At 48.8% G+C, this 17,866-nt stretch overlaps 2 protein-coding genes across 2 annotated transcripts in view; both read right to left on the minus strand.

Moving 5' to 3' along the window:
* LOC132403381 (2'-5'-oligoadenylate synthase 3-like) overlaps positions 1-17,866 on the minus strand; it is a 125,809-nt gene that overhangs the window by 15,007 nt on the left and 92,936 nt on the right. The gene's annotated exons all lie outside the window — the stretch shown is intronic.
* LOC132404032 (uncharacterized) lies at positions 4,855-9,207 on the minus strand. Its single transcript, XM_059987998.1, has 2 exons — positions 8,572-9,207; positions 4,855-5,580 (listed from the first exon to the last, which is right to left on the minus strand). The coding sequence occupies exons 1-2, from the start codon at positions 8,988-8,990 to the stop codon at positions 5,082-5,084; spliced, it is 918 nt and encodes a 305-aa protein (XP_059843981.1). The 5' UTR covers positions 8,991-9,207; the 3' UTR covers positions 4,855-5,081.

Consider the following 17,866-nt stretch of genomic DNA (forward strand, 5'->3'; position numbering starts at 1 on the left):
ACGGACACATCAACCTTCAATCCTCATCCCCTCACAAAAACCAAACAAAAACATAACGGATACATCAACCTCCAATCCTCCTCCCCTTCCCTCACAAAAACCAAACAAAAAAAGACCGGACACATCAACCTCCAATCCTCCTCCCCTCCCCTCACAAAAACCAAACAAAAACAGAACTGACACATCAACCTCCAATCCCCCTCCCCTCACAAAAACCAAACAAAAACAGAACGGACACATCAACCTTCAATCTTCCTCCCCTCACAAAAACCAAACACAGAACGGACACATCAACCTCCAATCCTCCTCCCCTTCCTGCCCAAAAACCAAACAAAAAGAGACTGGACAAATCAACCTCCAATCCTCCTCCCCTTCCTGCCCAAAAACCAAACAAAAACAGAACGGACACATCAACCTTCAATCTTCCTCCCCTCACAAAAACCAAACACAGAACGGACACATGAACCTCCAATCCTCCTCCCCTTCCTGCCCAAAAACCAAACAAAAACAGACCAGACACATCAACCTCCAATCCTCCTCCCCTTCCTGCCCAAAAACCAAACAAAAACAGAATGGACACATCAACCTCGAATCCTCCTCCCCTCACAAAAACCAAACAAAAACAGAACGGACACATCAACCTCCAATCCTCCTCCCCTCACAAAAACCAAACAAAAACAGAACGGACACATCAACTTCCAATCCTCCTCCCCTCACAAAAACCAAACAAAAACAGAACGGACACATCAACCTCCAATCCTCCTCCCCTCCCCTCACAAAAACCAAACAAAAACAGAACGGACACATCAACCTCCAATCCTCCTCCCCTTCCCTCACAAAAACCAAACAAAAACATAACGGACACATCAACCTCCAATCCTCCTCTCCTCCCCTCACAAAAACCAAACAAAAACAGAACGGACACATCAACCTTCAATCCTCCTCCCCTCACAAAAACCAAACAAAAACAGAACGGACACATCAACCTCCAATCCTCCTCCCCTCACAAAAACCAAACAAAAACAGAACGGACACATCAACCTCCAATCCTCCTCCCCTCACAAAAACCAAGCAAAAACAGAACGGACACATCAACCTCCAATCCTACTCCCCTTCCCTCACAAAAACCAAACAAAAACAGAACGGACACATCAACCTTCAATCCTCCTCCCGTCCCCTCACAAAAACCAAACAAAAACAGAACGGACACATCAACCTCCAATCCTCCTCCCCTCACAAAAACCAAAAAAAACAGAACGGACACATCAACCTCCAATCCTCCTCCCCTCACTAAAACCAAACAAAAACAGAACGGACACATCAACCTCCAATCCTCCTCCCCTCACAAAAACCAAACAAAAAAAGACCGGACACATCAACCTTCAATCCTCATCCCCTCACAAAAACCAAACAAAAACAGAACGGACACATCAACCTCCAATCCTCCTCCCCTCACAAAAACCAAACAAAAACAGAACGGACACATCAACTTCCAATCCTCCTCCCCTTCCCTCACAAAAACCAAACAATAACATAACGGACACATCAACCTTCAATCCTCATCCCCTCACAAAAACCAAACAAAAACATAACGGACACATCAACCTCCAATCCTCCTCCCCTTCCCTCACAAAAACCAAACAAAAAAAGACCGGACACATCAACCTTCAATCCTCCTCCCCTTCCCTCACAAAAACCAAAGAAAAACAGAACGGACACATCAACTTTCAATCCTCATCCCCTCACAAAAACCAAACAAAAACAGAACGGACACATCAAAGTCCAATCCTCCTCCCCTCCCCTCACAAAAACCAAACAAAAACAGAACGGACACATCAACCTCCAATCCCCCTCCCCTCACAAAAACCAAACACAGAACGGACACATGAACCTCCAATCTCCTCCCCTTCCTGCCCAAAAACCAAACAAAAACAGACCGGACACATCAACCTCCAATCCTCCTCTCCTCCCCTCACAAAAACCAAACAAAAACAGACCGGACACATCAACCTTCAATCCTCCTCCCCTCCCCTCACAAAAACCAAACAAAAACAGAACGGACACATCAACCTCCAATCCCCCACCCCTTCCCTCACAAAAACCAAACAAAAACAGAATGGACACATCAACCTCCAATCCTCCTCCCCTCCCCTCACAAAAACCAAACAAAAACAGAACGGACACATCAACCTTCAATCTTCCTCCCCTCACAAAAACCAAACACAGAACGGACACATCAACCTCCAATCCTCCTCCCCTTCCCTCACAAAAACCAAACAAAAACAGAACGGACACATCAACCTCCAATCCCCCTCCCCTCACAAAAACCAAACAAAAACAGAACGGACACATCAACCTTCAATCTTCCTCCCCTCACAAAAACCAAACACAGAACGGACACATCAACCTCCAATCCTCCTCCCCTTCCTGCCCAAAAACCAAACAAAAACAGACCGGACACATCAACCTCCAATCTTCCTCTCCTCCCCTCACAAAAACCAAACAAAAACAGAACGGACACATCAACCTTCAATCCTCCTCCCCTCCCCTCACAAAAACCAAACAAAAACAGAACGGACACATCAACCTCCAATCCCCCTCCCCTCACAAAAACCAAACAAAAACAGAACGGACACATCAACCTTCAATCTTCCTCCCCTCACAAAAACCAAACAAAAACATAACGGACACATCAACCTCCAATCCTCCTCCCCTTCCTGCCCAAAAACCAAACAAAAACAGACCAGACACATCAACCTCCAATCCTCCTCCCCTCACAAAAACCAAACAAAAACAGAACGGACACATCAACCTTCAATCCTCCTCCCCTCCCCTCACAAAAACCAAACAAAAACAGAACGGACACATCAACCTTCAATCCTTCTCCCCTCCCCTCACAAAAACCAAACAAAAACAGAACGGACACATCAACCTCCAATCCTCCTCCGCTTCCCTCACAAAAACCAAACAAAAACAGAACGGACACATCAACCTTCAAACCTCCTCCCCTCACAAAAACCAAACAAAAACAGAACGGACACATCAACCTCTAATCCTCCTCCCCTCACAAAAACCAAACAAAAACAGAACGGACACATCAACCTTCAATCCTCATCCCCTCACAAAAACCAAATAAAAACAGAACGGACACATCAACCTCCAATCCTCCTCCCATCCCTCACAAAAACCTAACAAAAACAGAACGGACACATCAACCTCGAATCCTCCTCCCCTCACAAAAACCAAACAAAAACAGAACGGACACATCAACCTCCAATCCTCCTCCCCTCCCCTCACAAAAACCAAACAAAAACAGAACGGACACATCAACCTCCAATGCTCCTCCCCTCCCCTCACAAAAACCAAACAAAAACAGAACGGACACATCAACCTCCAATCCTCCTCCCCTCACAAAAACCAAGCAGAAACAGAACAGACACATCAACCTCCAATCCTCCTCCCGTCACAAAAACCAAACAAAAAAAGAACGGACACATCAACCTCCAATCCTCATCCCCTTACAAAAACCAAACAAAAACAGAACGGACACATCAACCTCGAATCCTCCTCCCCTCCCCTCACAAAAACCAAACAAAAACAGAACGGACACATCAACCTTCAATCCTCCTCCCCTCCCCTCACAAAAACAAAAAAAAAACAGAACGGACACATCAACCTCCAATCCTCCTCCACTTCCCTCACAAAAACCAAACAAAAACAGAACGGACACATCAACCTCCAATCCTCCTCCCCTCCCCTCAAAAGAACCAAACAAAAACAGAATGGACACATCAACCTCCAATCCTCCTCTCCTCCCCTCACAAAACCCAAACAAAAAAAGGAACGGACACATCAACCTCCAATCCCCCTCCCCTCACAAAAACCAAACAAAAACAGAACGGACAAAACAACCTTCAATCTTCATCCCCTCACAAAAACCAAACAAAAACAGAACGGACACATCAACCTCCAATCCTCCTCCCCTTCCCTCACAAAAACCAAACAAAAACAGAACGGACACATCAACCTCCAATCCTCCTCCCATCACAAAAACCAAACAAAAACAGAACGGACACATCAACCTCCAATCCTCCTTCCTTCACAAAAACCAAACAAAAACAGAACGGACACATCAACCTCCAATCCTCCTCCCCTTCCCTCACAAAAACCAAACAAAAACAGAACGGACACATCAACTTTCAAACCTCCTCCCCTCACAAAAACCAAACAAAAACAGAACGGACACATCAACCTCCAATCCTCCTCCCCTTCCCTCACAAAAACCAAACAAAAACAGAACGGACACATCAACCTCCAATCCTCCTCCCATCACAAAAACCAAACAAAAACAGAACGGACACATCAACCTCCAATCCTCCTTCCTTCACAAAAACCAAACAAAAACAGAACGGACACATCAACCTTCAATCCTCATCCCCTCACAAAAACCAAACAAAAACAGAATGTACACATCAACCTCCAATCCTCCTCCCATCCCTCACAAAAACCAAACAAAAATAGAACGGACACATCAACCTTCAATCCTCCTCCCCTCACAAAAACCAAACAAAAACAGAACGGACACATCAACCTCCAATCCTCCTCCCCTTCCTGCCCAAAAACAAAACAAAAACAGAACGGACACATCAACCTCCAATCCTCCTCCCCTTCCTGCCCAAAAACCAAACAAAAACAGAACGGACACATCAACCTTCAATCCTCCTCCCCTCCCCTCACAAAAACCAAACATAAACAGAACGGACACATCAACCTCCAATCCTCCTCCCCTTCCTGCCCAAAAACCAAACAAAAACAGACCGGACTGATGCACCATCAATAACTCACTCTGCGACGTAAGGCAAGATATCGTCTTTTATTGACTGGAAGAAGGAACCAGGAGTGAGTGTCCATCATACTATGTCCTGGAGACTGAGGCCGAGCGTCAGGCCGCAGGTCTCCTTTATACAGGGGCCTGTGGGAGGAGCCACAGGAGCAGTCAGCAGGGGCATGTCCAGACAGGCACATAGTTCACCACATTCACCCCCCCTTTGTTTGAAAGAGTCCCCATGTGGCGAAGTTTCTTACAAGTCAAGTCTATCAGGTGCTCGAATCTGTCGCTGCGATCTACGTAGCACCAGCTGTGATCGCATGGATGCAGGCGACATTGGTGATTGCACAGGAGACGGAGGTTGCGCTTGTTCCTGCCCACTAGGCGCCGGTGATCCCTCACGCATGTGCGAGGCGCCTGGTATAAATGCGTATGAAACGCCAGGTATACAAGTGTCGTGAGGAGTCTGTGTAGGGCCTGGTGAGTACGGTGTCACCTCTGGTGCAGTGTTCATAGTTACCGGAGAGCCTTCTGGGTAGTGGTCTGCTGCACCTGCGGGTGCCAGGTCGCGGATGGAGACCGTGTCCTCCCACCCATCAGGTAGGACCACGTAAGCATACTGTGGGTTCGCATGTATAAGGTGAACCCTCTCTACCAGCGGGGAGTATTTATTGCTCCTCACATGTTTCCGGAGCAGCACTGGCCCCGGGGACGTCAGCCAAACTGGTAGGGTGGTCCCAGTGACAGACTTCCTGGGAAAAGAGAATAGGCGTTCGTGAGGGGTGGCATTGGTGGACGTACATAACAGAGAGCGGATAGAGTGCAGTGCCTCAGGGAGGACCTCCTGCCATCGAGAGACCGGCAACCCTTTTGACTTAAGGGCTAAAAGTGTGGCCTTCCACACTGTGGCATTCTCCCGCTCCACCTGGCCTTTACCCCGGGGATTATAACTCGTGGTCCGACTGGTAGCAATGCCCCTAGCTAGCAAGTACTGGCGCAGCTCCTCACTCATAAAGGAGGACCCTCTATCGCTGTGGATATAGCAGGGATACCCGAACAGAGTGAAGAGCTGGCGCAGGGCTTTTACGACGGACGTGGCAGTGGTGTCGGGGCAGGGGATGGCAAAGGGGAACCGTGAGTACTCGTCGATAACACTGAGAAAATAGACATTGCGGTCAGTGGAGGGAAGGGGGCCCTTAAAGTCAACACTCAGTCGTTCAAAAAGGCGGGTGGCCTTGACAAGTTGTGCCGTGTCAGGACGGTAGAAGTGCGGTTTGCACTCAGCGCAAATTTGGCAGTCCCTGGTCATCGTCCTGATGTCCTCCAGGGAGTATGGCAGGTTCCGAGCTTTCACAAAATGGTAAAATCGGGTGACCCCCGGATGGCAAAGTTGTGCATGAAGGGTGTACAGCTGGTCGAGCTGTGTGCTAGCACATGTTCCCCGGGATAGGGCATCAGGGGGCTCATTGAGACTGCCAGGCCGGTACAGGATATCATAGGTGTAGGTGGAGAGTTCTATTCTCCACCGCAAAATCTTATCATTTTTGATTTTGCCCCGCTGTTGGTTGCTGAACAGGAACGCAACTGAGCGCTGGTCGGTCAGCAAGGTGAACCTTTTGCCAGCAAGATAGTGCCTCCAGTGCCTAACAGCCTCCACTATGGCCTGGGCTTCTTTCTCCACCGCGGAGTGCCGAATTTCGGAGCCTTGGAGGGTGCGAGAAAAGAATGCCACTGGTCTGCCTTCCTGATTGAGGGTAGCAGCCAGAGCAAAATCGGAGGCATCACACTCCACTTGGAAGGGAGCGGTCTCGTCCACGGCATGCATCATAGCTTTGGCAATGTCCTCTTTAATGCAGCTGAAGACCGCGCGGGCCTCAGCAGAGAGGGGAAACGAGGTAGACTTGACCAGGGGGCGTGCCTTGTCTGCGTAATAGGAAAAAAAACCCAGGCACTGTCTGAGGGCCTTGAGAGTGGTGGGAAGAGGGAGTTCTAACAGGGGGCGCATACGTTCGGGATCAGGGCCAATAACCCCGTTTTCCACGACATACCCAAGTATAGCAAGGCAGGTGGTTCCAAACACACACTTGTCCCTGTCATAAGTAAGGTTCAGAGCTGCGGCCACTTGGAGAAATCGTTGGAGGTTGGCGTCGTGATCTGGCCAGTCGTGACCACAGATGGTGATGTTATCCAGATAGGGAAATGTGGCCTTCAGTTGGTACTGGTCCACTATCCAGTCCATTTCCCTCTGGAAGACAGAGACACCATTCGTGACACCGAAAGGGATGCGCAGGAAGTGATAGAGCCTGCCGCCCGCCTCGAAGGCGGTGTAGGGGCGGTCCTCTGGGCAGATGGGGAGCTGGTGATAAGCGGATTTCAGATCTATTGTCAAGTACACCTTGTACTGAGCAATCTGGTTGACCATATCCGTGATGCGGGGTAGGGGGTACGCGTCAAGCTGCGTAAACCTATTGATGGTTTGACTATAGTCCACCACCATCCTATTTTTCTGCCCAGTCCGAACAACAACCACCTGGGCCCTCCAAGGGCTTGAGCTTGGCTCAATGATCCCCTCCCTGAGCAGCCGCTGCACCTCTGTCTGAATGAAGGCCCTGTCCCCCGCGCTGTACCGCCTGCTTTTAGTTGCCACAGGCTTACAGTCAGGGGTCAGGTTGGCGAACAGCGGTGGGGGAGGGACCTTGAGAGTGGAGAGGCTGCAAGTGGTGTCGGTAGCGCAGCTGTCGGCCTGGTTCTGGATGGGATGTGTGTGCCCGTGTGTGTGTGTGGGCAGTAGCGGGGTATGTGAAGAAGTCCCACAGAACTGAAGATTCCTGACAGTGAGTGGTGGGAGGGGCCCGTCATACACCATAGTCACACTTTCGAGATGGCTCTGGAAGTCCAGCCCCAATAGCACAGGTGCGCACAGATTAGGCATGACCAGGAGCTCAAAGTCCCGATATTCTGTGCCTTGCACCACCAATGTCACTACACAACCCGCCCGGATGTCTGTGGACTGCGACCCAGAAGCCAAATGGAACCTCCGACTTACTGGCCGTGTTGCGAGTCCGCAGCGTTGCACTGTGTCCGGGTGAATGAAACTCCCAGTGCTGCCCGTGTCAAACAGGCATCTAGTCCTGTGCCCCTCCACCCGGATGTCCATCATGGACCTTGCAAGCTGGTGTGGGGCGCTTTGGTCGAGAGTTACAGTGGCCAGAGTTGAATCGCCGTCGGGGTACCCGGTAAGCATCGGAGGGTCAGGGGCGGGGCATGCTGACGTCGACAAAGATGGCCGCTCACATCCGGGGTAGCCGGTAAGCATCCGAGGGTCGGGCATGCAAGGCCCCCACGTTTCACCCGCAGCGCTGCACTCCGCTCGAGGTTGAGACTTACAGACCTTGGCGAAGAGGCCCCGCTTTCCGTAGCTGGAGCAGGTCGCTTCTCGCGCTGGACAGCGTTGTCGAGGGTGTTTTTTATGGCCGCAGAAATAACACACGGGCTTCTGACGGGCCACAGCTGTGGTCAGGGTCGGGGAGCTTGTGGAATCGCGACTGGCGGCGGCATTGGCGAATTCGCTCCCGGGAGCCGGCGGTGGCGGGGTCTGAGGTGTCCACGGAACCGGCGGGGAATCGCGCGACTGGACAGCGTCAGCATTATGCAAAGCAGCTTCTAGAGCGTTGGCCGTCTCTATCGCCGAGCGTAAGGTAAGGTCAGCATTTTCCAGCAGCCGCTGGCGCATGTACACTGACCTCAGTCCCGTCACAAAGGCGTCTCGCACCAGCAGCTCCGCATGCTGTTCTGCCGTGAGCGTCTTGCAGTCACAAGGTCGGACGAGTGTCTGTAGTGCTCGGAGAAACTCGGCGCTCGATTCTCCAGGCCGCTGTTGCCAGGTAGCTAAACGATGTCTTGCGTAGATGGTGTTCACCGGCCGCAGGTACTGTCTTTTGAGGGCATCCAGTGCCCCATCATAGGTCGGCAGGTCCCGGATAATGGAGTAAACTTTGGCGGTGACCCTCGAGAGTAGGATTCTGTGCATAACGGCGGGTTCAGTTGCACGAACCTCCTCCAAGTACGATTGGAAACATGCAAGCCAGTGTTCAAAAGCGAGAACTGCGTCAGGGTCTTGAGGGTCCAAATCCAACCTTTCCGGACGCAAAACGGTTTCCATGTTTTAAAACTTCCAGTCAATAAAATTGATGCACCATCAATAACTCACACTGAGACGTAAGGCGAGATATCGGCTTTTATTGACTGGAAGAAGGAACCAGGACCATGTCCTGGAGACTGAGGCCGAGCGTCAGGCCTCAGATCGCCTTTATACAGGGGCCTGTGGGAGGAGCCACAGGAGCAGTCAGCAGGGGGCGTGTCCAGACAGGCACATAGTTCACCACACGGACACATCAACCTTCAATCCTCATCCCCTCACAAAAACCAAACAAAAACAGAACGGACACATCAACCTCCAATCCTCCTCCCCTCACAAAAACCAAACAAAAACAGAACGGACACATCAACCTCCAATCCTCCTCCCCTTCCCTCACAAAAACCAAACAAAAACAGAACGGACACGTCAACTTTCAATCCCCATCCCCTCACAAAAACCAAACAAAAACAGAACGGACACATCAACCTTCAATCCTCCTCCCCTTCCCACACAAAAACCAAACAAAAACAGAACGGACACATCAACCTCGAATCCTCCTCCCCTCCCCTCACAAAAACCAAACAAAAACAGAACGGACACATCAACCTCCAATCCTCCTCCCCTCACAAAAACCAAACAAAAACAGAACGGACACATCAACCTCCAATCCTCCTCCCCTTCCCTCACAAAAACCAAACAAAAACAGAACGGACACATCAACCTCCAATCCTCCTCCCCTCACAAAAACCAAACAAAAACAGAACGGACACATCAACCTCCAATCCTCCTCTCCTCCCCTCACAAAAACCAAACAAAAACAGAATGGACACATCAACCTCCAATCCTCCTCCCCTCACAAAAACCAAACAAAAACAGAACGGACACATCAACCTCCAATCCTCCTCCCCTCACAAAAACCAAACAAAAACAGAACGGACACATCAACCTTCAATCCTCCTCCCCTCCCCTCACAAAAACCAAACAAAAACAGAACGGACACATCAACCTTCAATCCTCCTCCCCTCCCCTCACAAAAACCAAACAAAAACAGAACGGACACATCAACCTTCAATCCTCCTCCCCTCCCCTCACAAAAACCAAACAAAAACAGAACGGACACATCAACCTCCAATCCTCCTCCCCTTCCCTCACAAAAACCAAACAAAAACAGAACGGACACATCAACCTTCAATCCTCCTCCCCTCCCCTCACAAAAACCAAACAAAAACAGAACGGACACATCAACCTCAAATCCCCCCCACCTTGCACAAAAACCAAACAAAAATGGAACCAGCACATCAACACCAAATTCCCTCCTCCCGCACAAGAAAATGGACAAAATGGAAAAGGCACATCGACCTTCAAATCCTCCTCCCCCCCCCCCCCCCCACACACCACACAAAAATAACCAGGAAAGATCGGGTAAAAAACACAGAATACAAAAAACCTGCGAAACCAAAATAAGTGTATGGTCCAGGTCTACATCCAAAACACAGGAAACCTGGGCCGCACCTCTGGGCACACGCCAACTGAATTTGCGCTGCAGTATCGACCATCTACAACATGTATCACTGAGTCAGATGAGGAGAACGAGTGTGTTGCTACCAGATTCACTGATAATTCAAACATTAATGTAAAAACAAGCTCCGAGGAGCATTAAGGAATTTATTAAGGAATAATTATTAAGGAATACAGGTTAAGTGAATGGGCAAACTGGTACAAGGAACAAATTTCTATTCCTATTTTCTAAATGGGGAGAAAATTCAAAAATCAGAGGTGCAAAGGAGCCCTCGTGCAGGATTCCTTAAAAGATTAACTTTCAGGTTGGGTTGGTTATGCGGAAAGCAAATGCAGTGATAGCATTCATGTTGAGAAAATATAAAAACAAGGATGTAATGTTGAGACTTTATAAAGCACTGGTAATGCCTTACTTGGAGTATTGTGAGCCCTTTTTGGCCCCTTATCTAAGAAAGGATATGGTGACATTGCAGAAGGGGCAAAGGAGGCTCACAAAAAAGTTTCCAGGAATGAGAGGCTTATCGTATGAGAAGCCATTTATGGCTCTGGGCCTTTACTCACTGGAATTTGGGAGATTGAGGGTGGGGGGGTGGGTGGGGAGGAGAGATTGCATTGAAACTCATCAAATATTGAAAGGCCTGGATGGAGTGGATGTGGAGAAGATGTTTCCTATGGTGGGAGAGTCTCGAACCAAGGAGGCACAACTTCTGTAAAGGGACATCTACTTAGAATGAAGATGAGGAGCAATTTCTTTAGCCGGAGGATGGCAAATCTGTGGAATTCGTTACCATAGGCAACCGTGGAGGCCAGGTCATTTGGTGTATTTAATACTGAGACTGGTAGATTCTTGATAAGTCAGGGAATGGAAAGCTATGGGGAGAAGGCAGGAGAATGGGGTTGAGAGGGAAATGAAACTTGATGGGCCAAAATGGCCTAATTCTGATCCTATGTACTCATGCAGAAAGGAATAGTGTAATGACAGATAGGCTCTCGCAGCTGATTATTGGCATGACAGTGCGAACTGAGAGCCAGAATTTCCCAGCAGCGGGAAAACAAAGGAAAGTAGCGTTTTGTCCTTCGTGGAGACCTGGCTGACGGAGGAAATACCAGATCATGCTATCGAGCTCTTTGGGTTCTCCCTGTTCCAGGCAGACAGGTGAAGAAACCTCTCTGGGAAGAGTAAAGGAGTTGGGGTATGCCTCACAGTCAATAATGCTTGGTGTGACCCCTGGAATATGCATGCACTCAAACCCTTCTGTTCCCCAGACCTGGAATACCTTGTACTGCCGTGCAGACCCTACTGGCTGCCTAGGGAGTTTATGGTTGTTCTCACCGCAGTGTACATTCCACTGCAGGTTGATACTAACCTGGCTCTCAAGGAGGTGTACAAGACCACCAGCACCCTGGAGTCAGCACAGCCAGAGGCTGTCTTCTTCATCACCGGAGACTTTAACAGAGCGTCGCTGACTAAAGTCTCTCCTAAGTTTTGTCAACACATCCAGGTGAGCACACGGGGGTCTAGCATACGCGGCCACTGCTACTCTCCCTTCCACAACGCTTACAAAGCACTCCTCCGTCCGCCAGTTGGAAAGTCTGACCACTCCTCCATCTTGCTGCTACTGAGATACAGGCAGATTCTGAAGCGAGGCGGCCACAGTTAAAACCGTCCACTATTGGTCCGACCAATCGGCCTCCATGCTGCAGGACTGCTTTGATGATGTCAACTGGAATGTCTTCCGTGATGAGGATACCTCCAAGTTCACGGATAGGGTCACAAGCTTCATCCAGAAGTGCACCAAAGATGTTGTCCTCCAAAAATCCGTCAGGGTCTATCCAAACCAAAATCCCTAGATCAACAGTTCCGTGCGAGCAGCATTTACCACACAAAATAGAGCTTACCTTGTCTGTGATCAGCAGGAGCTCAAGAAAGGCAGCTACGATCTACACAAAGTCATCATAGAAACATAGAAAACCTACAGCACAATACAGGCCCTTCAGCCCACAAATCTGCGCCGAGCATGTCCTTACCTTCATCAAGGCAGTGAAACGACAATACAGGGACAAGATCCAGACACAGTTCTCCAACAACAACACACACAACTTATGGTAAGGTCTGCACACCATCACAGACTTCAAAGCTAAGCGCAACGGTGCTGCCAACGTTGCTGCCGCTCTCCCAGATGAGCTCATTTCAATGACGCCAACACTGAGCCCCCGAGGAGAGCTGCTGAAACGAGCTGCAGCTTGGAGCAGGTGTTTCCAATGAGTGGATAGTCGCAAGGCGGCAGGACCAGACAGCATCCCGGGGCCAGTACTCAGGAGGTGCCAGGCACAACTGACAGGTGTGTTTACAGACATTTTTAATCTCTCCCTCTCCCAGAGTGGAGTGCCCTCCTACTTCAAAACATTCACCATTGTTCCTGTACCTAAAAAGACCAAGGTAGCCTGTCTGAACGACTGGCGTCCTGTCGCACCCACCTCAGTAATAAGCAAATGCTTTGAGAGGCTGGTCAAGGACTTTATCTGCAGCTTGCTACCACCCACACTGGACCCCCTACAATTCACCTACTGGCAGAACCAATCAACAGATGACACAATACCACAGCTCTGCACACCCTCTTTACACATCTGAGAATGCTGTTCTTAAACTACCGTTTAGCAGTTAACACCATAATTCTCTCCAAGCTTGACAAGAAGTTCAGAGACCTCGGCCTTCACCCTGCCTTGTGCAGCAGCATGCTGGACTTCCTGTCAGATTGCCGGCAGCTGGTAAGAGTGGGTTCCCTCATCTCTGCCCCTCAACACAGGTGCCCCTCAGGGCTGTACCCTAAGCCCCCTCCTTTACTCTCTGTAACCCATGACTGTGTCACCACCCACAGCTTCAATCTGCTAATTAAATTTGCTGAGAATACTACATTGTTTGGCCTCATCTCAATTAATAACGAGGAGGCCTACAGAGAAGAAGTCATCACCCTGACACAGTGGTGTCAAGAAAATAACTTCTCCCTCAATGTCGCAAAAATAAAGGAGATGGTGGACTACAGGAGGAATGGAGACAGTAAACCCCTAATGAATCAATGGATCTGGGGATGAGAGGGTGAACCTCTCATAAGTTCCTCAGCATAAACATCACCGAGGATCTCACGTGGCTTGTACATACCAGCTGTGTGATGAAAAAAGCACAACAGCACCTCTTTCACCTCAGATGGCTGAAGAAGTTCGGCATGAGTATCAAAATCATAAGGGCTTTCTACAGGGGCACAGCTGAGAGCATCCTGACTGGCTGCATCACTGCCTGGTATGGGAACTGTACTTCCCTCAATCGCAGGACTCTGCAGAGAGTGATGTCGACAGCCCAGCACATCTGGAGATGTGAACTTCCCACTATTCAGGACATTTACACAGGTGTGTGAAAAGGGCCCAAAGGATCATTGTGGCCCCGAGTCACTCCAACCACAAACTGTTCCAGCTGCCTCCATCTGGGAAGCAGTACTGAAGCATAAAATCCAGGACCTACAGGCTCCGGGACAGCTTTTTCCACCAGGCCATCAGACTGATTAATTCATGCTGACTCTTCTTCTGGGCTGAAAGAGCAGAGGTGAGAGAGCCAGTATTAAAAGGGGAAGAAAATGTTGGTGGAGCGTAGGAGGAATGATGGTGCCTAACAGCGACTCCTTTGCTGGCATCTTCGGAAACAGCCCTATTTCCATCCTTGATATCTTTATTTTTCCCTTTCAGGGTTTTTTTTTGAAAACCCTGACCTGGAGTAACACACAGGTCTATTCTTTGCAGGAATGGGACTCATTCTCAGGGTTCCACGACTGACTGTTAAAAACAAGCCAAGGGTTTGGCCTGAGAATCTCGATCATGTTCGGAAGCCTAAGATCTCGGGGCCCTGGAGACAGGCGGGTCGAGGGTCGGTGTTACAGCTGGAGATTCGTCTGTTGTCGGGGAGGCTGGAAAATCTTTTTGCTAGGGCCCAAAGACCCGAGGTCTTTGCGATCTTTGGATACAGAGCTTGGAAAAAGCGACAAAATGGACTTTTAAGATCATAGAACCATAGAACACTACTGCACAGTACAGGCCCTTCAGCCCTCCATGTTGTGCCGACACATATAATCCTTAAAAAAAAGTACTAAACCCACACTACCCCATAACCCTCCATTTTTCTTTCATCCGTGTGCCTGTCCAAGAGGCTCTTAAATACCCCTAATGTTTTAGCTTCCACCACCATCCCTGGCAAGTCATTCCAGGCACTCACAATCCTCTATGTAAAAAACTTACCCCTGATGTCTCCCCTAAACTTCCCTCCCTTAATTTTGTACATATGCCCTCTGGTGTCTGCTATCTGTGCCCTGGGAAACAGGTACTGACTATCCAACCTATCTATGCCTCTTATAATCTTGTAGACCTCTATCAAGTCCCCTCTCATTCTTCTACGTTCCAAAGAGAAAAGTCCCAGCTCTGCTAACCTTGCTTCGTATGACTTGTTCTCCAAACCAGGCAACATCCTGGTAAATCTCCTCTGCACCCTCTCCATAGCTTCCACATCCTTCCTATAATGAGGTGACTGGAATTGAACACAATACTCTAAGTGCGGTCTCACCAGAGATTTGTAGAGTTGCAACATGACCTCTTTACTCTTGAACTCAATCCCACTATTAATGAAGCCTAGCATCCCATAGGCCTTCTTAACTACCCTATCAACCTGTGCAGCTACCTTGAGGGATGTATGGATTTGAACCCCAAGGTCCCTTTGTTCATCCACACTCTTAAGTAACTGACCATTAATCCTGTACTCAGTCTTCTGGTTTGTCCTTCCAAAATGCATCACCTCACACTTGTCCGGATTGAACTCCATCTGCCATTTTTCTGTCCAACTCTGCAGCCTGTCTATATCCTCTTGTAACCTTTGACCACCTACAGCTCCATCCACAACTCCTCCAATCTTAGTGACATCCGCAAACTTACTCACCCATCCTTCCGCCTCTTCATCCAGGTCATTTATAAAAATCACAAATAGCAGGGGTCCCAGGACAGATCCCTGTGGCACTCCACTAGTCACCGACCTCCAGGCCGAATACTTTCCTTCCACAACTACCCTCTGCTTTCTTCCTTTAAGCCAATTTTTTATCCAAACAGCCAAGGTTCCATTTACCCATGCCTCATGACTTTCTGGATGAGTCTGTCATGAGGGACCTTGTCAAATGCTTTGCTAAGGTCCATGTAGACCACATCCACTGCCCTACCCTCATCAATTTCTTTTGCTACCTCTTCAAAAGACTCAATCAGGCTCGTGAGGCATGATCTTCCCTTCACAAAGCCATGTTGACTATCCATGAGTAGACTGTACTTCTCCAAATGCTCGTAGATCCTATCCTTAAGAATCTTTTCCAGTAGTTTGCATACCACTGGAGTAAGACTCACCGGTTCATAGTTCCCAGGTTTCTCCCTATTACCTTTTTTTAAACAAGGAACTACATTTGCCATTCTCCAGTCCTCCGGCTCTTCCCCTGTCGCCAAAGAGGATTCAAAGATCATAGCTAATGTTCCTGCCATCTCTTCTCTCAATTCCCACAACAACCTGGGGTGTATCACATCCGGCCCTGGGGATTTATCAATCTTAATGTTTTTAAGAAGATCCAGCACTTCTTCTTCCTTAATCTCCACACTGTCCAGCACACAGGTCTGCTCTACTTCGACCTCATCCTGATCAAGATCCTTTTCACTTGTGAATACTGAAGCAAAGTATTCCTTTAGGACCTCCCCAACCTCTTCCGCCTCCAGGCACATGTTGCCCTCTTTATCCTTTAGCGGTCCCACCTTCGTTCTCGTCATCCTCCTGTTCTCCACATACGCATAGAACGCTTATGGTTCTCCTTAATCCTACATGCCAAGGCCTTCTCATGCCTCCTTCGAGCTCTCCTAAGTCCTTTCCTTAGTTCCTTCCTGGCTACCCTATATTTCTCATAAGCCCCTCCTACTTCCTGCTTCTTACATCTAACATATGTTTCCTTCTTCCTCTTGACAAGTTGCCTCATGTGTTTCAACAGCCACGGTTCCCTTTTCCTAACATTTTTCCTTGCCTCAGTGGGACAAACCTATCCTGAACCCAGCTCAAGTGGTCCCTAAACTTCTCCCACATTACTTCTGTGCTTTCCCCTTTGAACATCTTTTTCCAATTTACTCTCGCTAGTTCCTGCCTCATCCCTTCAAAGTTAGCCCTTCCCCAGTTAAGCACATTACCATTTCATCTGATTTTATCTCTTTCCATAGCTATGCTGAAGCTGAGGGAGTTGTGGTCACTCTCACCAAAATTCTCCCACACCAAGAGGTCTGTCACCTGACCAGGTTCATTACCCAGAACTAGATCCAGTATGGCCTCTCCTCTCATCGGCCGGTCCACATACTGTGTCAAGAATCCTTCTTGAACACACCTGACAAATTCAGCCCCATCTATCCCCCTTGCAGTCAGGAGGTGTCAGTCATTATGAGGGAATTTGAAATCACCCATAACTACAACCCTGTATTTCCTGCATAATTCTAAACTCTGCCTGCTTATCTGCTCCTCGATGTCCTGAGGGCTATTTGGGGGCCTATAGACTACTCCCAGCACAGTGATTGATCCCTTCCTATTTCTGACTTCCACCCACACCGTCTCCGTGGACACTCCCTCTGCAGAGTCCTCCCTTTCTATAGCCGTGATACTATCCCTGACCAGTAATGCCACTCCCCCCCTTTTCTACCTCCCTTCTTATTCCTTTTTAAAACACCTGAACCCCGGGACCTGCATCATCCAATCCTGCCCTTCCTCCAACCAAGTTTCAGTAACGGCCACAACATCATAATTCCATGTACTAATCCATGCTCTAAGTTCATCCTCTTTGTTCCTAATACTCCTAGCATTGAAATAGACACATTTCAACTGGCTACAAGAATGTTCTGTCCCTGCCTGTCCTTCCTCATCAACTCAGAACTCTTAGCATCATGCGCTTGTCCTTCTACCTTAATCCCTGCACTCACATTTTGATTCCCACCCCCCTGCCAAACTAGTTTAAACTCTCCCCAACAGCTCTATAAAACCTGCCCGCCAGGATATTGGTCCCCCTGGGATTCAAGTGCAACCCGTCCTTTTTGTACAGGCCTTTTTGTAGAGGTCCCAATGATCCAGAAATCTGAATCCCTGCCCCCTGCTCCAATCCCTCAGCCACGCATTTATCCTCCACCTCATTCTATTCCTATTCTCACTGTCGCGAGGCACAGGCAGTAATCCCGAGATTTGAGGTCCTGCTTTTCAACTTCCTTCCTAACTCCCTGTAGTCTTCTTTCAGGACCTCTTCCCTTTTCCTACCTATGTCATTGGTACCAATATGTACCATGAC

The sequence above is a fragment of the Hypanus sabinus genome, chromosome 13, assembly GCF_030144855.1.
Source record: "Hypanus sabinus isolate sHypSab1 chromosome 13, sHypSab1.hap1, whole genome shotgun sequence".
NCBI classification, from domain to species: Eukaryota; Metazoa; Chordata; class Chondrichthyes; order Myliobatiformes; family Dasyatidae; genus Hypanus; species Hypanus sabinus.

What these genes read in the sequence shown, in the direction of transcription:
- LOC132404032 (XM_059987998.1), bottom strand. Translation starts at nt 8,990, where the DNA reads ATGGAAACCGTTTTGCGTCCGGAAAGGTTGGATTTGGACCCTCAAGAC. An exon ending in GCCTTTGTGACGGGACTGAG is followed by an intron (nt 5,581 to 8,571) that starts GTCAGTGTACAT and finishes CTCTTTTCCCAG; the next exon opens with GAAGTCTGTCACTGGGACCA.